A 23,143-nucleotide genomic window follows, 5' to 3' on the forward strand; every position below is an offset into this window, starting at 1 on the left:
TATTTGCTGTCTTTCCAATGGATTCTTTTTTCAATTCAATTCAATTCAATTTTATTTGTATAGTGCCAAATCACAACAGAAGTTGTCTCAGGACAATTTCCATATAGAGCTGGTACAGACCAAGCTCTTTTATCTACAAAGAAACCAACAGTTCCCCCATGAGCAAGCACTTGGCGACAGTGGCGAGGAAAAACTTCCTTTTAACAGGCAGAAACCTCGAGCAGAACCAGACTCTGGGTGGGCGGCCATCTGCCTCGACCGGTTGGGTGAGAGAGGAAGAGCAAGAGAGGGAGAGGGAGAGTGAGACAGACAGACAGACAGACAGACAGACAGACAGACAGACAGACAGACATGCAGTCACAGTAACAGTGACAGTAGATGTAATAACAGCAGTAGCAGTTGAAGTGGATGTCAGGCAGGGCCAAGGCAGGAGACGCAGCTGAAATCCACAATCCAGATTCAGCCACTGTCCATGGGAACCTGCAAGACGACAAAGCACAGAGACTCCGGGGAAGGAGCTAAGTTAGTAACACGCCGTGGTAGGACATGAGAGCGTGCGGATGGAGAGGGACAGAAGGACAGAGGAGCTCGGTGTATCTTTGGATGTCCCCCGACAGTCTAATCCTATAGCAGCATAACTAGGGGCTGGTCCAGGACAAGCCTGAGCCAGCCCTAACTATAAGCTTTATCAAAAAGGAAAGTTTTAAGCCTACTCTTAAATGTAGAGACAGTGTCTGCCTCCCGGACAAAGACTGGAAGATGGTTCCACAGGAGAGGAGCTTGATAGCTAAATACTCTGACTCCTGTTCTGCTTTTTGAGACTTTAGGAACCATAAGTAGACCTGCATTCTGGGAACGCAGTGTTCGAGTAGGGCAATAAGGTACTATGAGCTCTTTAAGATAAGAAGGTGCCTGGCCAATAATGGCTTTCTAAGTAAGGAGGAGAATTTTAAACTCTATTCTAAACTTTACAGGGAGCCAGTGCAAAGTGGCGAGTATTGGAGAAATATGATCTTGCTTCCTGGTTTTTGTCAGAACACGTGCTGCAGCGTTCTGGAGCAACTGGAGAATATTCAGCAACGAATTTGGGCAGCCTGATAGTAAAGAATTGCAATAATCCAGCCTGGAAGTTACGAATGCATGGACTAGTTTTTCTGCATCATTTTGAGAAAAAATATGCCTGATTTTTGTGATATTATGTAGGTGAAAAAAGGCAGTCCTTGAAATTTGTTTTACATGGGAATGAAAGCACATGTCTTGGTCAAAGATGACTCCCAGATTCTTTACAGTGGTGCTGGAGGCCAGCGCAATGCCATCCATAGCTGCTATGTCATCAGAAAGTGACTTTCTAAGATGTTTAGGGCCTACTACTATAACTTCAGTTTTGTCCGAGTTTAGCATCAGAAAATTGCAGGTCATCCAGGTCTTTATGTCATGAAGACATGCTTGTAGTCTAGTTAACTGACTGGTTTCTTCCGGTTTCATTGATAAATATAGCTGGGTATCATCTGCATAGCAATGAAAATTTATTGAGTGCTTCCTGATAATCTTACCTAAAGGAAGCATATATAAGGTGAATAGAATTGGTCCAAGCACAGAACCCTGCGGAACTCCATAGCTGACTTTAGTGAGCACAGAGGAGTCGTCATTAACGCATACAAACTGAGAGCGATCTGACAAGTAGGATTTAAACCAGCTTAGCGCAGTTCCCTTAATGCCAATGAAATGTTCCAGTGTCTGCAATAGGATGCCATGGTCAATGGTGTCAAATGCAGCACTAAGATCCAATAAGACTAGTACAGAGACAAATCCTTTATCAGATGCAATTAGAAGGTCATTTGTAACTTTAACCAGTGCTGTCTCTGTGCTATGATGCACTCTAAATCCTGACTGGAAATCCTCGAATAAACTATTATTGTTTAGAAAGTCGCACAGCTGATTTGCAACTGCTCTCTCAAGAGTTTTTGAGAGAAAGGGAAGGTTGGATATCGGTCTATAGTTGGCTAAAACCCCTGGATCAAGAGTAGGCTTTTTCAGTAGCGGTTTTATCACAGCTATTTTAAAGGACTGTGGTACGTAGCCTGTTGATAAAGAGAGATTGATCATGTCTAATACTGAAGAGTCAATTAGAGGTAATACTTCTTTAAACAGCTTAGTCGGGATAGGATCTAAAATACAGGTAGATGATTTTGATGATGAAATTATTGAAATTAGGGCTGCACGGTGGCGCAGCAGGTAGTGCGCGTGCCTCACAGCAAGAAGGTTGCCGGTTCAATCCCCGGGTCAGGCGGGGCCTTTCTGTGTGAAGTTTGCATGTTCTTCCCGTGCATGCGTGGGTTCTCTCCGGGTACTCCGGCTTCCTCCCACAGACCAAAAACATGCTCATTAGGTTAATTGGTGACTCTAAATTGTCCGTAGGTGTGAGTGCGAGTGTGAATGTTTGTTTGTCCTTGTATGTGGCCCTGCAATCGGCTGGCGACCGGTTCAGGGTGTACCCTGCCTCTCGCCCATTGTAGCTGGGATAGGCTCCAGTCCCCCGCAACCCCGAAAGGGATAGGCGATATAGATAATGGATGGATGGATGAATTATTGAAATTAGTTGGTGAGGGTCAACAGGAGTAAAACAGTCTAAAACTGCGACAGACTGAGTAACAGTTTCTACGATTTCTGTGTTTGAAGACACAGTGTTTTTAACTGAGAGACCTGGATTAACGACTGGAGCTGTTGCCTGCTGTTATCTTGAGTTAATCCCTATCATGTTGAGTAAGAAACGCAAGTTGCACTCTGACATGTTGTACCTCATTACAAACACAGGCACTGGAACATCCTTGAATGGCAGCCATCCACATCTCGTCTCTGATCAGTTTCTCACTGGACGATGCAAAAATAATGACTTAATGAATGAGTGCAGAAAAACGTTGCTGCTTGGTTGAATCCTGTTTAAACCACTTTCCTCCTTCTCCTGACAAACACAGGAGGAGAGTTTGGGAGTCCTTCCTTTTCTCCTCGGAGATCTATTGTTGGGATGAGAACTGCTACTCTTACAATACTCAAAGTAAGTGTACTGTAGCTTAATTCATATGCTTAAAATCTATGTAAATAACTACAATTGTTTTCAGTGGAACATGCTAAAAACATCATCAGTCATCATCAATCATAGACTTCATAAATCGTAATCAATCAAACGTGTTCAACTTCCATTCAGTTTTTTTAATTTCAGAGTAATTTATCAGCAAAATAATACATTACAAGCCTTTCATGGATAATAATTAAAGACACTTTTATTTACAGGCTCGGTAATATCATATATTATACATTATTGACACTGATCATTTTACCAAAAATACAAGTCCTCAACTAAAACAGACATGCAAGTAAGACCATAGAGGGTTGTGTGCAACAACTTCAAGAAGCACAATTATGGATAAAATGACTTAAAAGAATGCAAAATAAATCTCTCTGCACCAATCTCACAATTAGAACTTTAATTATAATAATAAAATGCAGACACTCGTTCATCAGTATTGTAACTTGAAACACAGAACTAAGACACAGGGCCCCAATCCTCTTCTGTACCAATTTACCATTCTTACACTTGTACTCGCCCTTCATATTTATCTTTGTTTGCATTTATGTTTAACAGGGGAGGGGGGAAAGATCCATATTTCCTCCCATCTAGTATGTTTTAAGGGTAAATTGTAGTCAAAGTGAGTCATGTTTGCTTGTTGTTTGTATTTCTACAGACATTATAAAATGATTGGATATAATACACTGCACTATGATCATATGTCATAGCAGTGAGAAGAGGTCTAGCTCCAATGGCTGCTGGCTAAATCCAGTCTTAGTGCAGTGACAGATGTCAACGGATGCCTGTGGTTCCTGGATTGACAGCATGGCACCAATATCAACAGGGAGCGAGGAATGAAGCCCCCCTGCTTGGAGAAATCTCAGCCATTTCAAAAAAAAAAATCGGGAGGAGAGAGCTTGTGGAGAGGAGATCTCTCAGGAGGAAATCGCATCTGTCTTTCCCGTTCATCCTGTAACCTCTAACACCTGTTGTGCTAATAAACAGCATGAAGATCACATCACATTTAACATTTACTGCTGATGAAGCAGTGATTCCCTCATTTAAGTGAATGAAATGATGTGTGTATGTGCTCTCACGACATTATACTAGCTAGACATTATGCTGTCTGCGATGGTTTTTCCCTGTTGTTGCTAAACAGGTGATCTTCTCTGGAGATATTCTTTACAAAGCCTTAAAGATCCAGTGTGAAGGATTGAGTGACATACCTGGTAACATAAAGTTGTTCTCCAGAAACACTGTTTTGTTTGTTCATTGTGGGCTGTAGAAACATTACAGGGCAACACGGTGGGGCCCCATGAAAGAGGACCCACTCCTCATTTAGATATGAAGGACTTGTTCGATGCTAATAAAAACACAACAATTCTTATTTTCAGCTGACACTAATGAAAACATAACTGTGAATATTACATTCCATTTCTGCCACCCTAAACCAGACACACTGGAACTTTAAGATGCAGTCAACAAGTTAAGTCCTCACTTTATGGATCCAATCTAGTGTCAGCTGATAGCTCCACCAGCAGTGAGCCGACTTCATCCTTTTATGCGTTACATGAGGAGACATGTGATTTATGACTATATCCAAAATATCTTTGATTAGATTTTACTGAGCTTTTTTTTTTTTTTTTTTTTTTTGTAATAAATCATTGCAGGCTGTAAATGTTTTTGGTCTGACACTGGGTGTGTCAGGTTTAGTATAACGACAGCTGAAGTAGGAACACCTGCCAAGCCATTTGTCACGCCAGCAAATCAGAATTGAGACCCAAAAGCGTTATTTTATCCATCCTGCACAACGAGGAACCAATGCTAACAAGCACACTGGCTGCGTCTGTGACTGCATGGAGAGGTGACCCTGCTATTTTCCTCTCAATTACTGGAGGAGATATTTCACTTGCACACAACAGGAGGGAGGGAGGGGGTGAGGGGCGGCTTTATAGTGGGTGAAAATACCAGTGAAGGTCCATGGTATTCAAATTTTCAAGGTTTAACAGCCGGGGCGGTGGAAAGAGAAGGGGATGAAGAAGGAAAAATTCAGCGCTGAAATGGGAAACAAGGTCATCAAACCAGTTTGGCATAACAAAGGCACATGACATACAGGCTGCATGAAAATAAGTCCTTTCCAATTCAAGACTTCCCCTACTCCACCTCAGTGACTTGAATGACAACTATCGCTGGGACAGCAGAGACTTTCCAGAGATGACAAGCCCTCTCATGGCACTGTATGTTTAATAATGGCAACCGCTGTGACACTAATGCACAAAACCAAATGAAACCAATTCCAGCTACTGCTAAAAATATTCAACTCGGAAACAAACCATGACGCTGACATGAAACCCAGTCAAGCACGCACAATACCAAGAATGAGTAATCTGAACTTCGACTAGCCCTCCACACACATACCGCACCCACTTTGCTCCAGCTCTTGTTAGGAGACAAGCTTTTTGAAGTCTGGATGAGCATTTGGGAGCCTGTTAGTTCAGTCAAGCATTAAGTTGGCTGATGCTGATTTCCTTTAACACCCTGTGGTTGCCTGACTGTTTGCCACACAGTTTCACAGCAGGGCATAACAGCCCCATCAACCCCATATCATTAGCTAAATTCGACCAAGTCTCAGTTCATATTTTTCATTAAACGACGAGCAAGTCTCAAAATGAAGTAAGCTGTAATTACAAAGTTGAATTTCGAAGAATTTGTCTCCCCAGTCACCATTTAGGATAGCTGGAATATAAGCTATATCAGACTTCTTATATCAGCTGCTATATAAAGTCCTGACCAAGCATTTTTTTTTGTTTTATTTATAGTTTTTTCCCATCACAAAAACACCACGATTATATGGATATCAGCTCTTGACAAAGCCTATGTGACAACACATCTTGCTAGACTTGCAAGTCTAAAACAAAAGTAAAAGTATAATATGTGACATTTCTGCATTAAAATGTCGAAACACGACTAGACCTATGTTATATATTTTGTTGAGTTGTGTACTTACATAATCCTTAATGCTCAAACTCAGCAAACTCCATAATCCCCCCCCCCCCCACCCCCCCCAGTTGCTATAACTTTTGGGGAAACACAGGAAACACCCAATGATATGTCGGAGAGTGAAGGAGGAAGTCAGCAAGGTGACTATACGTAGCATGAATGAAACTTGTGTTCATTGTTTTGATTGAGAGTCCTCTAGCAACAGAAATCGCATACTATGTGTTTAAGGCAACCCCGAAGTCCTTCACAGAGCTCAGAGAACATATGGACGTCTCTAATAATAGCAAATACCTCTAGTCCACATGCAACAGATGGGGTCAGAGGGACAAGCTATCCCACATACTTGGCCTCAGCATCCCTATGTCTGCAACCATGTCACTCCTGGGTGACCTCTCTGAGCTTCACATCACTCAAAACCATTTATTTTTGTAGCAATGATAGCTGAGAAGATCGTATTGTTCAACACTACACTGCAGACAGATTCAAAACCTTACAGGAAAAAATCAAACCATATGTTGGCAGTTGTTTCTTGAACAGCCCTGATCAGCAGCTTTGAAATCAACACACATTATGTGTCATCCCTCTTTATAACACAGTGTGCTTGTTGCTTTTAAAATCCTTGTCACGTGTCCTTACTCACCCTTTTCTGCTTTGTATTGTAATCGTTTTGTAATTGTTTTTCCATTGTCACTGTGTCTTGTTGTTTGCATACTAAATAGGTCTTTTTTTCTGCAATTAAATGTAGCCAATCATTACCATAATAATGCACTTTTTCAATGTCTGCCATGCAATTGTACCGTTTGAATTATTTCTTGTTGTCAGTTTCTTGAAAGTGATGACTATACAAACAAGTCTTGTTGAAAAGGACACGGATAAGGGTACATCAATACTTCAGATTCTACATCAGCTACAAGTCTATTTTGTATCATGATCAAAAGATCTGCACCAGACAAAAACCTTCTGAACACAAAGGTGGTAAATGTAGAAACAAGAGTCATGCTAATTGACGGTAACACATACAGCGTGATCTCACCTTTGTTTTTACATACAGTCAGTCTGCCTTAGGTAAGGAAAACCAAAAGAACTTCAACAGATCTCTCTCATGCTTTACGTCTCTAAAACCAGACTCATTAGTTCCACGCATCATCCCTGAGTGAATGGAGAGCAAACCAGACAGTCTGTACAAATAATGTTTACACTGACACGTCACACAGCATACTGGAATGTACTGACATTACTGTGAGCCTCATCATTGTAGGCGATACATCTATAATCCATATTCACAGTGTAAATGTGTCACGGTGTGGCAGTGTTTCAGAGCTGCAACACACGTTTCACACAAGCTTGAGAGAGATTACTGAGACACAGCAGAAGTATTCAAATAGCAGTTGAGAAGGCATAAGACTATCAAAGGTGTACAGGTTAAGTTAGCACCAGTTGTGTTAAATTACAAACAAATACAATACAAGAATACTCAATCAATCACATGAATTACTTAATTTTAGCAAACAATTTTGGAGACAAACATCTTTTTGTCCCAGAACAAAAGAAAAAAGTTCCCATCCAAAACACCATACAGCTATTTTAGAAGAAAAAACATGTTTACCTGAAGGTCAATATGAGCATCTGACTGAGCATCAAGTCTATAAAAGATTAATTCTTTTATCAGGCAAAGTCATAAGTAGCTTCTTTAAAGAATACCAGAACAAACACTCACAAATAGTGTGTCACATCACATTTTACAATTTAACTCTTCAGATACTGCTACAAAATGTCTGCATCCACTTTCTCAAGAAGATACTGAGTCATATCATAAAGAGCTGTTTTGATATCACTTCACATCTTCCTCCTACTAAAACACAGATTGGTCCTATTTCTGTCACAGAGCGACGCAAGAAAAACAGTTCTGAGTTCTGACCTTTCAGCATCGCTGTTGCCTGAACAGCCCCGGGGAGGATTTGTCCTTTCACATCAGCTGTACAATGTGTTCCATGAAGCTTATTGTTTCACACAGCAATAAACTCCTGACCTCATACCGGTGTGGTCCTCCTATTTGCTCCATCTTTCAGATCTTTCTGGAAGCAGTTGTGGACTTGTAAAAAGTCCCTCTCTGGGCTGTAGGGCCCTCCGCTCCCACTCCCACCCTTCAGAGGGTCCCTACTGAGGGCATACAGGGATATGTCCCCCATCGGCAAGCCCATCCCCAACCCTCCTCCTCCACCTCCTGCACCGCTTCCTCCACCGATCTTCAGGCCCACTGGGGATGGCTCACGAGATGGGTCAGTCGACCTCGAACTTGAGCGTGAGCGCCTTCGTCGATAACGGTAGCTCGGGATCCGGGAGTATGGTGAAGAAGAGCAGGTGGTCTTGATGAAGTCGCGTCGGGCTCGGAAGCGTGTCTCTTTATTTTTCTCTATATATATGTTGACTGCCAGAACACCCACTGACTCAGCCACGATGAAGGAGAGGGCGCCAAAGTAAAAGGACCAGCCATAGTTATACTGGTTCTTCTTGTCCTCGTCCTTCTTGTCACTGGGATCTCCGGCGTTGCTGGAGATATAGACGATGATACCGATGATGTTGCTCAGGCCTGAAGAGACGAGAGAGAAGAGGGAAGATGAAAGTAAAGCATATGCCTAAAGTTTAAGCACATAAGTGGATGATAAAGACCAGAGATCACACTGCAGTGTGCACACAGCGTGGATTCACACACTCTACGCTCCTCTACACCTATACCTTCATCACATTCAACACCTCATCATCTTTACAAATTAGGTCTATTCCTTATAGAGTTCAATCCTCTTAATAAAACAGAGCTATTGTCATGAAAATGTGATTTCAATATTCATATCTTGCACGTTTTCACCATCTGACATTCTTCTTTGCGTATTCACAAAGAATTACTTGTCACTGCCAATTAGAAAGAAATAATGGCTTCAGGGGAATGGGAAGATGTGCTAGGACTGTGTAAGTTATCTGCACTTTATTCATTGTTTTATGTAAAAGCAATCGATATGCTGGGAGAGGGAACATGTGCTGTATTTTTTGTACACAGAAAAAGTTATAGCCACTTTAAAAGACAGAGACAAATCTTAAAAAAGAAACTAAAAGTAAACCCTCTTGTATGGTGTCTGTCTTCTCCTTCTGTCTGTGGCCCCGCACACAATCTCTCTGTTGTTACACCAGTTTGTGTATTTGTCTGTTGTGTACTGTCATCCTTGTCCTACCTGCAGCCACAAACAGGATGCCAGCGCTGAGCAGGATGTTGTTCTTGTTGCTGTAGATGCGTCCAACCCCAACACACAGGCCACCCAACATCAGCAGAATGGTGCTGAGAATGGGGAATAGGCTTGATGCACGCACTATACCTGTTCATAGCACACAGAGCGAGACAGTGAAGCCTTCTTGTCAATACATTACTGTGAGTATATAAGATAAAGGCTGAGCAGCCTGTGAGTGAAAATGACAGTAGTGCCAGTAAAGTAATGTTAAATGTGGATGGAAATGTCATTATTAATATTCATACATTACAATAATATATTACGATGCACAATTCCTTTTAGCACTGTTTTGGTCTCCTCCAACCCTGAGGGAAATATCTGGATCTTTAAGTTAAGCTAAATACACCCCCATACCAGCTATTCACTAATCTGTTCCTTGGTGCTGGGCAGGTCATGTACTATGGTTTTATCAGAGCTTCTTTGCTTTAACAGCAGCTGGAAGATAGATGAGAGCAGTGAAAGTCAACCAAGATAGTAAATTTGCAGGGTATAGAAAAAAAAAAAAAGCTTAAAGATGCTAATATGCTCCGTAGAGCCGGGAGGAACAGCAGAGTCCAGGGACAAGTCTCTGTGGGTTCTTCAGTACACCTTTGACAAGAATTATGTGTATAGCAGAGATGTTATTTCACAAGGTGGGGTTTTCTCATCCCTTAAACCCAATGAAGCAAAGAAGTATCCTACTATACATCCACTACTCACATGCCAATTGATGGCAGTTAAAGCTGAAAATAAAAAGCTAAAAATAACAATGTAAGGCAAGTCTGGCTGTCACATGTCGTAACTCTGCCATAAGTCTAGAAATAAAGGAAGTGAAAGGAGAGCAAAAACCGCCTCAGGTTCAACAGATGAATGCTCTCTACAGATACTAAGCCCTGATTAGCAGATGATCCTGCTGACACTAACTGAGTGAGTGCAGGATTTAATTTGCACGAGCTTATTGAAATTCATCAGTACAGACAACAGCGAAGATTGGAACAGTTGCTTTGGGGCGCAGGGCGTCAAACTAGAAATCAGATGTGATATGCAAAGTGAAGCCGATCTGAGACCTCAAACAAAATGGAAAGACTGACCGAAAGCGTAGACCGTCCATAATGTTTAGACAATCTTCGGTGAAGCTGCTCACGGTCACATGCTTTCATTAAACTACCTTGGTCAAATGTGAGACGTACTCTTGCGTGGGTCATGGTTTAGACCGGCCCTATTACTCATCAGCACACAACACACTGCATCATCTCTATAGCTCCAATTACTGTTATGACATCAGGCTTTTATGGGAGAGGGATAGAGATGTCATGACACATTAAGTACCCTTGTGATAACTCCATCAGCACATGAAGAAAAAGAGATTAAGGGTTGAAGTGTCTGAAGATGAAAAAGGTTGCAATGACTTACGTAAGATGTACTCTGAGCTGTCTGTATCATAGTCGTTATCCTCTGGAAAATGATTGATCTGAAAACAGCTTCCTTTGTTGACACCTGCAGGGAAACCAAGAGTAGTGTGAATGCGAATGATGGCAGTAGCATCCTGTGCATGGATGAAATGACAGCAGTTAAGAGGAAAATACTCTTTATCGTGGATCTGCACATGAAAAGCTCCAATTAAGATAGAAGGAACAAAAAGAAGGACTGTCCACTGAATCAACATGCAAGAATTTTTAATCCCAAGACAAACGAGTCATGGAAAACTGAAGTCTCCTAAAGAACATTTAAACTAATACTGTGCTGCCTTTTTTTCACCTCTAACCATGTCAGAGACCATTTGAGGGCAGGCTGTTGTGGATGTGAGGTTCTTAAGTTCTCAAGCCCTCGGGCACCTTCTATTCAAAGACCCAGTCTCTTCACTGAGAAAATCTTCCCTCCACTTTTAAGAGAATAAAACATTGGATCATTATGAATATTGAAAGGTTAGACTTTGAATTATGCCTGATTTTGCTGCCGCATCCTGTCATTTCTGTCTTTGCTACTGAGTTGCTCTGGAGTCATGCTAGACACCATTCAGACACCTGTAGATGTATTGATGGCCATGCATTATCTGTCCTTGGTTAATGAAACATGTCTACAGCAGTATGAGCTTTTTTTTATTCTTGCAACAAGCAAACATTTTTAATACTTTGTGTTGAAATTTCAGAATTTGGTTGTTAAGATAAGGTCATGCTCATTCAATAGACACAACATCTTAAAATACAGTACAGTTATCACCACAACCATAGAGCCATAACCATAGAAAATGATTACTCAGTCCAAACAACACAATCCTCCTAAATTGCTGATGTGAAAATAAGTCCAAACCAGAAGATTTGAAAAGTCTATATAACATTTAATGTCGACCAATGGTGGGACTTGTTTGAAGTGTTCAGAGAAATTGCTGCTCATAGTGAGTCCTAGTCTGAGTTCTGTCTGTCTTTACTTGAGAGGAATTCAAATATTATTTTACTATGTACATACAAAATTAAAGATGCATGAATCAATTCAGACTGAATTCATCAGGTCATCTATCAAGTTCAGAGCATTTTGTCCTGCTTACTCACTGCAATATGGTGAGATTTTCCTGATTTAAAGGTACCCTGTGAAGTTTTTGGCCACTAGCAGTGCTATGGAGCAATTTTGCTACGAGCTGGTCAGCTTTTTGTTTAGATCTTGAGGACACACACGCAAGAGCATTTAATTAAGAAACATACCAATGTATCAGTAAAGATAAGGAAGAGGAAGACTGCAAGCTACCAAAACTGGATGTAAACAATTCAGAAAATAAATTTCTGAAAAATTTTCCCTAAGGAAGAAATGCAATCAAGAACTTCGTCAATGTTTCAAGGACGCACACAATTCGTTAGCACTGAATATAACATAACTGCACTACGGGTACTATTAAAGCCACTGTACTTTATGTAGCAGTCTGTCTGTGGCTCATCTTCAAGTGAAAAAAATACAAATTAAGCACATTTCCATCAACTGTTTTGTAGAGAATAAATAGGCTGAACAAGGTGTAGTTCTCTCAGAGGGTGGCGGTATGGGCTAATTTATGCATGGCTGTAATGAGAGTAGAAGGAGAGGTCACAAACCAGGAACAATACCAGTTGTTTACCAACCACCAACAAATTTCAAAGAAGAAGAAGAAAAAACAGTCATCTTGGTCAGCTACTACAGACAAATGGAGACAGGTTTTCAAGATTTTTGTTTTTGGAGTATTATTTGGATATCCAGGAGAACGCAGACAGCGGAAACAGCTTTTCTTCTTCTTCTCCCTCGGAATGGAAACAGCTGATCAGTCATGTGACTTAAATGTTTGCCACTTATTTGGAAAAGATGTTTCCGTCTTCCATTAAGCACATTAACTCTTTATCAAAAAGGCAAAAATCACCTCAAGCGAGCACAAAAACTGAGGATGTCTTTTTGAATGTTGCCATTTTCAACTGTTTCTATTGCGATACTTGAAAATGACCAGAAAAATGCATTAATGGAAACACGGCTTCTGTTGGCATAGTTTTTCAGTGCCTTGTGGGATTTTTGAGGAGGCATACACTGTTTGCTGTGAGTTTGGCCAGTGGCGATCATGTTGTGGCTACATAATCAAAAGGACATTAGTAGATTAGCTGCAGTCGCTGGCTGCTTCTTTCTATGCCTGAGTGGCTTTATCCATCCTGGTTAGCATACCCTCTGGCTAAATGGCATGTTGACTGTTTCAGGAGCTAGAAAACGCATTCGCCATGTTTGTTAGGCCGTGGGGATACACTTAACGTGTTTTGGTTAGAAGCGTTTAACGTAAACAAAACAGGTTATTTACGCAGGACACCTTCAGCGTGTTTCTTGCTTAATATTGCAGCATGATTTCATTCCAGCCATCAGCGCAAAATTTCAATGTCACATTTGTCTGCTACATTTTTATGGTTAATGTTTGGCACCGCTGGGAAAGGGAATGAAATAAGAGCAGAGATGAAGTGATGAAACATGCTGAACAGCCCAGACTCAGTCTATCTCCACTGACTCCACCCTCTCAACCTCACTCTTTCAGTCTCTTTCAACTCTCTTCCTCTATTTTTACAACACTCTTACAACTATCATGTCTCAGTTATCCACTTCTCTCCCTGCTGTGTTCTGAAATGTTTTTCTCTTCAACTCTCTCCCAGCTTCTTTTTGATTTTTACATTTTTTGTGAATGAAGCACACTCTTTCTTTGGATTGGCACAGAAACGCAATCAATCAACAATATGCTGTGAGTGTATCTCGCATGTATTTCATATTTATAAGATCAGTTTTTCAGCTAATAGGTTGTTGACTGTGACTGACTGACTGTGTCGGGAGAGGTTAAGGAAAAAGCAGTGACAGGTACAAGATAACAAGAAAAAAGTCTTCTTTTGTAAGATCAGACAAAGAGTGATAATGTCAGAGTGAAATAACTGTATTAATAATTAACAGACAGCGGGCCAGTGAGTTAATAATGAGAGGGACGATGATGAGAAAGATAGAAAGAGAAAGAGAGGGAGCTCAGTAGGGGAGGTATCTCCCCAGAGCCCATCTGTCTGAGAGACCGGAGCCCATCTTTTATTACTCAGCATAGCTTCACCATGGCAACCTCCCCCTGGCAACCCAGAATCACATTTCTAGCTTGGCTTCTCAGAGGACGCCTTTGACATCTTACTAATGCATTCACCGGGCTGACGCACACACACACACACACACACACACACACACTAACAAAGCCACAAAACCAGAAAGCAGCCTCTATGACACAGAGACGCTCAAACCACCACATTAAGAGTGAACTGCGTGAGCTGGTGGATGTCGAACCAAATGTATGTTTGAAACATGTCAAGTCTTTCAGCGCCACTTCACCGTGCTCTGCGATCAGCGCTGACTTGCTTAAGTGAGAGGTCTTGTATTTCCGCATGACTGGCTGCAGAACAAGACCTCACATTGTTCCCTTTAAAAGCTCATTTGCCATCATTGCTCACCTTCAGTGAACCTCCTCCTTGTTCTACAAGACCCAACTCACGCAGGCGCTTGTTTGACACGTAGTAACAAGCAGAATTTCCTCTACAAGGTTAACCAACGTTTCCCCGGGGTTTACCCATTATTAAATCCTCTCATTTGACCTCATATAATTGGTTAGGCGTCGTCTTGTTCTTTGTTCCTGGAAGAAATAATCTGTTAATTGGAAAGTATAATGAGTGGATGCTTGAAGCGATTACTCTTATTCATTCTTTTAAAAAACAAAAACAAACCATCCACAATGGGACAACATGGTTGGGAGAAACTGAAAGAATTACTTTGAATTTGAAGAATGCATTTCGCAAAACACCGTGCAGCTCAACTTTAGGGGGTGTATCCCAATTTTCTGTATGTTTAGAAGTCACTATGTTCATTGATTGAATGTCACTAACATTTTGACATTGTCAAAGTCAGATATAGGTGTGCAACTAGAGGACAGAGAGAAAGAGCAAGAGAAGGTGTGTTACTTTTATTTCCAGCTCTGCATGCAACACATATCCGACGATATGAGCAGGGACAGAGAAGATGGTGGAAAAGACAGATGTTCAAGAACAGTGAGAGCTGCATCTCAGAGAGAGAGAGAGAGAGAGAGAGAGAGAGAGAGAGAGAGAGAGAGAGAGAGGGAGAGAGAGAGAGAGGGAGAGAGAGAGAGAGAGAGAGAGAGAGAGAGAGAGAGAGAGAGAGAGAGAGAGAGAGAGAGAGAGAGTCTTTTGATTAACTTGACAGGAAAGCCATAAATAGTCATGTACTTACAAACCCAGTAGAGTAGTAACAGTGCAGAGGAAATGCGCATGAAGTGTGCATCATCTGCATATGAAACAAACCTTTGGGCAAGTGTTGCTTCTTCTCTTGGGCCCCCCACCCACAACAGTGTCAGATCTCTCCACATGTCTGAGAGATGCTGCCTTCATTGCACATGGAAGCATATGAGATGCAAGCATCCTTCTTCAAAAAGCACTCATGTCACAAATTCATCTAAACATCACGCGGGGGACTGAACACATTTCTTTTGATTTACGAACTTCACACATGGCCAACAAGCATTCTCTTGTGATCAGTGACGAGATGGTGAATGTGTGTCAAACGTCATAAGAACAATATCTATGATTTGATTATCATTGTGATCAGGGTGGATGTATTAAAATGTAATCACTGCTATTTTTTCCCACCTGTGGTTGTAACTGCAACATCTCTTTGTCTGCAAAACATGCTGAGGTGCCACCTGTAGGCAAGTGTGGAAAGGCTGGTCCGCTAAAGCCTGCACAAACCTTCAGCTGTCAAGTTTACAAAGGTGAACACCTTACAAGTCACGATTGGCCTCCTGCATCTGAAATTGTCTTGGTAATGTGAAGTTATTTATTCATCCAGTCTAGTTAGTTAGTTGGGTTGTTAGGAACAGAGTCAGTGGAGATTTCAGCACCAGCAGCAGAGGACAGAGCCACAGCTGGCAGGGCTGATGGAAGACGTCACTGTGGCTGACTGATTTCATGTTATGTGTCCGGTGAGATATTCTGGTCCTTATTGTTTGTCGATAAAGCACGGGGGAAAAGAAGATTTCACTGATTGGGCTTCTTTCTAATGAAGCACTTAAGCCCAGTGTTGTTAAAACGTGTCCAAAGAATAACCAGCGCGGGAAGCCCAGCCCAAAACTCCTGGGGCGTGTGCTGGGGATCAGCTCAGCAGCTGAGGAAGTGATGGCAGGCTTTCTTCAAGCAAGTCGCTTCCTTGCTAAAATGTGACTCCTCTAGCTGGAACTTATTTCATCAGTCTAAGCAATTTTATGGAAGTAGTTGCCAAGCAACAGCTTCCAGTTAATGAGAAAATTAGGACGAATCCTTAAATTATTACTGGGCACGCGACATTTTCCTGCCTGTAACAAAATGTGAGACATAGAGCCAAATCTAATGGTTATTTTATGTCATAATCTGTCCGGTGAGTCCTCTTTTTCAGTGACTGAATCATTTACAAGGGAAACTGACGCAAACGCAGCATTACGCACGGACGTCATCGCCTTTCCGCGCAACAAGCAGTCGTTTCCCTCCAGCTGTTCTTATACAACACCATACCCAGGTAACTTTAAATGCTACTTAACGCATTTAACAATAGAAATGACTGGTAATGACGTTACACCCCGATTTCCATTTTTGGTGCGTGGTCACACCACACAAACTGGGATATGTTTGTTGCGAATGCCCATGTACTTTTTACTCCAAGTTCAATATGGCATTCGTTTTTCGTTTTGATACAGTTTTACCTCACAGACAGAACTTGTAATGGCTATATGATGACCACCCCGCGCATATTGTTACCTCCCCACCGAAAATCAGAAGATCAATCAGCTCATCAGTGGGGGAAAAAAAAAACAAAAAAACCTCACCTGAGCAAATCAGCACTTGGTATGTAACAAAAAAGTTCGTGTTATAGCTGTAACGAACTTATCTGACTTTGTTTTACCTTCGATGCAGCAGATCCTCCACAGCCCGGAGTGCGTCAGGTCGCCTCGGACTTTCTTGGTTTGCAGCTGGGTTTCGTCCGTGGTGGCATTAGTGGCGTTGCAGATGTGCGCCCGGGAGTACAGCCAGTAGTCGGTGCCGATGGCGATGGTCATGAGACTGAAGGCGGCAAAGGCCCCCACGATGGCCAGCAAAGTCTGAACCCCTCGGTCACACCATGCCATGTCGTCTCATAATGTGTGGATCCTCCACAGCAGCTTACGCACAGGAGCGCACGGTGCCCATGGTGGTGGTCAGAGGACGCGTCTCGCGTTTTTTTTTCCTCTGATCAAGCCAAGTTTCGATCCTTAAATGTTCGATTCGTGCTCTTCTACCCCCTGCACTTCAGTCGGAGTTCAATCCAAGTTTCCGAGTTTGACATGACCGCAGCAGTCGTTTAATTCCTCTGAGTTGACTGGACATATCTTCTGTGATGCTACAGATGGAAAATTTTAAAGTCATTCTTTGAACAAGCATACTTTTATGATAGAGTAAAAGACGGTTCATAAAATTCTATCAATCACACACCGCTATGACTTCTTTACTGTTTACCACTCAGTATTAAAGTGCAGGGTTTCACAAAGGTTCCAGCATCGTTCATCCAGACCACACCTTCCACGGCTGCAGCCAAACCAATGGGAAACGGCGGTGTGAGCAGCTGCTGGAGGAAGAAAACATCAGACCTACATTAACATGTACAGTGATGTTAGACAGCAGGAGAATTAGGAGACTTTGTGTGGGGAGCAAAAAACGCGTTCAGGGTTTATGGTTAGACTTTAACACAGTTAAAATCCATCCAAGCAGGAGTACTCGCCCACAAACACAACAAACACATAGAGAACATGCACACATTATCCTGCCCGCTGTTCAGAAACTGGGTTTCAAATGGTTTTCAAAGCATCCAGTTATCAAGCAAAGGAAAAAAAAAAAACACCACCACTGATAGCACATTGGAGATTAGAGAGATCTGATGTGTGGCTGAACTAGCAGCAACTTTTAAGGAGTGGAAAGCATCACCACTGATGAAATATTTCTGGAAACATCCATCAAAACCACTCTGAAGTTGGACCAATCTGCTTGCAAGTTCTTCCGACTCATAAATGTTGACAAGTGAGACATAAATGTTGGCCACAGTCATAACTCGGATCCAGGCGACATTAGGGTCGGGTCTGCCACTTTAAGCCCTGTGCTGTTTTCAGTAGGGGGTCTCTCTCTGTGTGAAACCATCTTTTTCACACTGACACACACACAGAGCAACCACAGGGCCTGCAGGGTTTGGCCGGGGCTGCTGCTCTTTGTGCTGTCCCATCTCTTGGACTGGGAGCCTCATCCTAAATTCCCAGGGTCTGAGCCACTTCCTGGCCCCTGCAAGGAGAGCAGAAAGAGTGAAAGAGTGTGTGTGTCAGGGTTTGAATGTTTGTGTGTGTATGGAGGGACATATGATAGGGTAGGGAGGATTAGGAGATAAGGTGAGGAGGAAATGACGAACAGAGGAACAGGAGGAAGGGATGGGAGGAATGGTAAAATGAGAGAGAGATAAAAGAGGCGCATGCGGGAGGTGCAGGAGAGGAGGATATGAGAAAGAGCTCACTGGTGTCACATGTTACATATGAGGACTGGAGAGAAAGTGACAGTAATCTGTTTGTGCCACAGTTTTGTCCGTGATGCAGCAGATTGGATCGAGCTGGAAAATGTCCACTGGTCCTCAGCCGTGTTCACAAAAGGGCCAAGACTGGGGGAGTCACAGCAGGTGAGCAGACAGAGGCCTGACATATGTGATGTTTTAGATTAGATGAGCAAAATTATTTTACACAACTTCTCTGAAAGCTTGTATGCCATCATGTTGTCTAAGGTATGAAATCACCTGTTGATGTTCTTTCTTTCCGGCTTTCGAGGCTGAATGTCTGTTTGAGTTTAAGATGCTGGCTTGCCTTCACAGCTTTGTGAAGGAATTAACTTCTAATCTTAAGAACAGTAGCAGAGTTTTTTGGTTCATGACTCAACTGTATTTTTAGGTCCTGAAATGCTTAAGTCATGTGAAATTTGGCATGGCCTCCATCAATTTTCTCTTTTTAAGAGCATGAAGACAGCTCTGTATGGACATTGACATGTCTAATTAAGAATAGGGATGCAACTAACAGCTATTTATTTATTTGACCCAATGAGGCTAAGGATGATCTGCATTGAGCGTTACAGAGCTGCTATCAGAGATCACAATGAAATGCTACTTCTTTACTCAGTAGAAAAAGTGTTAACATGATTCTTTTAACACATTTCTCAAGTTCACTTTTTCAAAACTCTTAGCACACTCAGCACAGCAGAAGTCAACGTGGACTAAACTGCAAATCACTTCTAATTGCTTTGGCACAAAATCCATTCAATGAGCACATCTTTCAAAATTCATAAACTGTGTTCTCATACAAAGTCAACCACCATCAAAACTTGTGTATTTAGACTCCATTTTGCACATGTTTACATAATCTGTGAAAACAGTTAAATTTATGTGCAAAACCCAACACAATATTACTGTAAATGAGGCTGCAACTTATCGCATTCTGCTACATCTAAAAAGAAATTTAAATGCATAAACTCCTAATGAGGAAACACAACAGTGAGTGACTACGCTCACTCCTTGATGACATCAAGGAAAGACAGCTAAGGAAAGGAGGCAAGAGAGGCAGAAGGTTTGTAATTTCCGAGCATGATGTCGTGTTTCACCGTTCTTGTCCAGTCACATGGAGGTTTACAGCCCGTCACAGGATGGTGTCTCTTTTCCTCCCTCCTTGCTCTCCATTCTTCAGCCCCGCAGGAGAATTCTTGTCCTCATGGAGGTGGAAAGTTTCTGACTACCAGCCACACAGTCGCAATGAATGCTGGATGTCTGGACATATGTGGAGAGGATTTCCAGGGATGGATCAGACATGCAAAGAGATCTTTTCTCGGTCGTGTTCAAGGAGAGGACAGCAGATGTGCTGACGATGAGAACTTGTGGCCAAATGCAGAAGACGGTGGTGAGTAGCTATAATTATCCTAATAAAGTGTGTATGGTGGATATGTAGAGCTTTGTATTGCTTTAGTGGAATTACTTTAGTTTCATTTTGTGCTTGTGTCTGATTCTGAGATGGTGCATTGTGAAGTGTTGTGGTGGGCTTCGTGTCAACAATCAGGAGTGTCTGAAGAATTTTATAAAGTCAGCTCAGTATAGAGAAATGTGGGTTACCAACTGTAAAAAAACTGATGAGTCCAAAGCCATTTTCACATTGCTTAAAGCCCATTGGACCAGGACGTAGGAGTCTGTATAAGAGACCCCTCTTGGTATCTGGACCCCAAGATTCTCTGCAGTTCACTACAAATCCATTTCAGATGACTAGCAGTATGGTGTACTCTGGTTTTCCAGCCACGCTGTCCCACTTCATTTCAGTCAGTGTTTCTGTGATTCTTCCCTTCATGCTTTCAAGTGCATTGTCCTTGGGCTGTTTTTGCATCCTGATGAAACGAGTGCTGCTTTGGCAAAAAAAAGAAAAGAAAAAGAAGGTTGGCTTTTCAGCTGTGTGGTAATGGGAGTACACAGCGGCCACTGATAATGAGTTGAATTCTCATCATCGCCATGTTTCCAAGTTCTTTTCAACTTCCCTTCTTCCGCTCTCCATTTTCCAGCTTCTCCATTGTCTCCGCTTAACTTGAGAGAGCGCTTTGACGCAGCTTGCCATTTCAGTCTGATAACTGAAATCTCCTCCGCCAGCTTCCTGTTTTCTCCTTCCATGCAGGTTTTTTTCTGTCAAGAGTGGCTCCTCTATGACCTTTCTGAACTTGCCTTACGAATATGGTAGTTTATGTGTTGATAGTGTTTCTTAACTGCTTTCTTTACTCTTGTTTTCCAACCAGTTTCAATGGCTGCAGCAGTCTGGCCCCTCAAGAGATTAATGCTGCATGGCTGCCTGGTGTACAGCATTAGTGAATGTGCCAATACGCCCTATCAAAGAAGTAATTGGATATTTTCTTTTGACATGTCATTCAGGCTGATTTTGGCTAAGTTGTACAGTGAAGGAGGAAGCCTTTGGATCTTGCTACTTTAAAGAAGAGAGAGAGAAGGGAGATAGAGGCATCAAGTAAGATGGGGATGAGAGATCAACAGAGGCACTTTAAAACTCTGGATATCCAAAGGAGAAATACAAACTGAGATACAGGAGCAAAAGTTCATCCTCAATTCAAAGAAAATGAAGCTTTAGGCTTCTGGGGCCAAGCAGCAGCAGCAGCGAGAGGGTTTTAATATGTGTTGTTTCACCTTTGGATCTGCAAGACTCAAACTGTAGCAATCACTGCATATTGCATTTCATATGTGTTCTGAGTTAGAATACAATTTATAGAAAAGATGTAGCATTTTATCTCATCTTGTCGAATATTAGGCCAATCTTAAAATCAGGCAAGTATCTGACTGTTGACAACATGCAGTGAGTATGTAAACAAGCTGCACATTCTCATGAATATGACTTTGTGGTATGAAACTGACAAAAAAAGGACTGAATTATGAGGCAATTTATGAGCTTCCTCTGCTGAGGAAAAAAGATAAAGCTGGCAAAAGATGTTGGGTCTCTTCATGCTGTAACGTGAAGAGTGATTTGAGTACTGTAATCAGCAACCAAGATACCAGACAAATTTCCTTTTACTGAAAAATGAAAATGATTTGAGAGAATTCAGAACACTCTTGTGTGCTACAACTAGTTCAGTTTGCAGTTCATTTAGAAGAGGTTGACAGTAATTATTAATGGAGGAGTGAGGTACTGAATATCCTCAACTACATGAATGTGAATTAGAGTCATCAAAAGGAAACATTCATGCTTGTTATTAGCCTTTGTTAGATGAGTAAGGGTTCAAAATAATGGCGTTTATATCCCTGTTCTCTTGCTTGTCTTTTAGTGCTGCTCAGGGATGAGCTGAAGCAAAGGCACATGGATGCTGCTTGCTACAGATACCAGGGAGATGTTGTGTGTGCAGACGGCGCCTGGAGCAGAGGAGAGTGTTAAAGAGCATAAGAGATTGGGCTAAAAGAAAGCAAACACAGACGCAGCCCTTAGGCTGCCAGAGGCTTGCAATGCTGACACGCTGTGCTTTTACACCAGCACATTTTCTGTTTTTGCCTGTTTCTTACAGTAATATTAAGGATACACAGACACCTACAGCTTTAAAGGAAAGCCCCAGTTTATCAGAACATTGGTTTAATCTGAATAACTTTGGCAATTTCTCACGGTAATGATGAGGGTGTACTCAGAAAGGTTTGCTCAACTATAGTTAGATAGGGAAAGAAATGAACAGCCTGATAATCAGAGAGGTTGTAAGCAAACCAAGCGTTTAGTCAGATGGTAAACGCACTGTATTTGCAGGTAAAACACACAACTAAAATGTCAGTTCTAATCCCTCATTGTTCAGGAGACTGTGTGCATGCTCATGTTTGGCTGTCTTGCTTTTTGTTTAAAATCTGCATGACTGTCAGATGCTCTTGTACTTATTTTTGATGTTCTTTTTAAGCAAACGCACCATGATCCCAGATCTCGGCAATCAACTTGGCAAGTAGAATACTGTTATTACTGATGGGAACAATGGCCAAAACTGTGAAAATCGGGCCCAAGTTGTAATAAACAAGGACTTGCCAGAGCCAGATAAAAAAGCAAGACAAGATGCTTTAGAGGGAATGAATGAATGAAGAGATGCATGCGAGTTCCTCACACCACCAGGATCGGGTTGGCACAGAGAGACCACGGGAGAAACAGACCTTTCAGTTTCCTAATTTTCCTATGCACCGAGGCATTCAGCCCTTTGGTGGATTCACAGAACCTCAGTTGGACCATCTGTCCCCTTTGACCAATGGCTTCAAAATCCTGCATGTCTAGGTCAGTGGCAGCAAGCAGTTACCATGTGGGTGGTTTGGAGATTTTGAAAGTGGGTGCATATTGGAGGGTTGATCATCAAAGGCTAAATTTTTGAGTCCCTTGAGTCCAATCAGGCTTTGAATCCGGCTGCGCCACATCAGTGATTAAAAGCAGGGAGTTCTCTCTGAATATTTCAGGAGGCCAAGCTGTTATATCTTCAAATAAAGATGCTTTGTTGGTGATTCGACAATAATTTTGGTATTTTCCCATTTCAAAAAGCAAAAAAAGAAACTGTTGTTAAATAGTTCTGAGTCTGGTTTGAATAAATAAGCTAGACTCATTTAAAAGCAGTGGCTTATTGACAGAATGCTCTTGTGTTTACCTCTCTGTTTTCCTTATATCTGCGCTAAAGTGCCGCAGTGAGAGATATTATCTGGCCTGTTTTTCACA

At 41.9% G+C, this 23,143-nt stretch overlaps 1 protein-coding gene across 2 annotated transcripts; it reads right to left on the minus strand.

Annotated features, from left to right (window-relative positions):
* Nucleotides 1-3,214: 3,214 nt before the first annotated feature.
* LOC139337535 (voltage-dependent calcium channel gamma-4 subunit-like) lies at nucleotides 3,215-17,448 on the minus strand. Of its 2 annotated transcripts, XM_070972171.1 has the most exons (5): nucleotides 17,355-17,448; nucleotides 16,789-17,262; nucleotides 10,741-10,824; nucleotides 9,295-9,435; nucleotides 5,161-8,657 (listed from the first exon to the last, which is right to left on the minus strand). In XM_070972171.1, exons 2-5 carry the CDS (start codon nucleotides 17,009-17,011, stop codon nucleotides 8,098-8,100), a joined length of 1,008 nt encoding a protein of 335 aa, XP_070828272.1. In that variant the 5' UTR covers nucleotides 17,012-17,262; nucleotides 17,355-17,448; the 3' UTR covers nucleotides 5,161-8,097. The 2 variants fall into 2 exon arrangements, with proteins under 2 accessions (XP_070828264.1, XP_070828272.1); XM_070972163.1 differs by having other exon boundaries at nucleotides 3,215-8,657; nucleotides 16,789-17,394.
* Between the last annotated feature and the right edge of the window lie 5,695 nt (nucleotides 17,449-23,143).

This window comes from Chaetodon trifascialis, chromosome 2 (genome assembly GCF_039877785.1).
Source record: "Chaetodon trifascialis isolate fChaTrf1 chromosome 2, fChaTrf1.hap1, whole genome shotgun sequence".
NCBI lineage: Eukaryota > Metazoa > Chordata > Actinopteri > Chaetodontiformes > Chaetodontidae > Chaetodon > Chaetodon trifascialis.

Excerpts from the sequence above, each read along its gene's own strand:
- LOC139337535 (XM_070972163.1), bottom strand. The coding sequence starts at position 17,011 with ATGGCATGGTGTGACCGAGGGGTTCAGACTTTGCTGGCCATCGTGGGG. Across the intron at positions 10,825-16,788 it reads GAGGATCTGCTGCATCGAAG|GTGTCAACAAAGGAAGCTGT; the intron begins GTAAAACAAAGT and ends GTTTCCCTGCAG. Across the intron at positions 8,658-9,294 it reads CATCCTGTTTGTGGCTGCAG|GCCTGAGCAACATCATCGGT; the intron begins GTAGGACAAGGA and ends TCGTCTCTTCAG.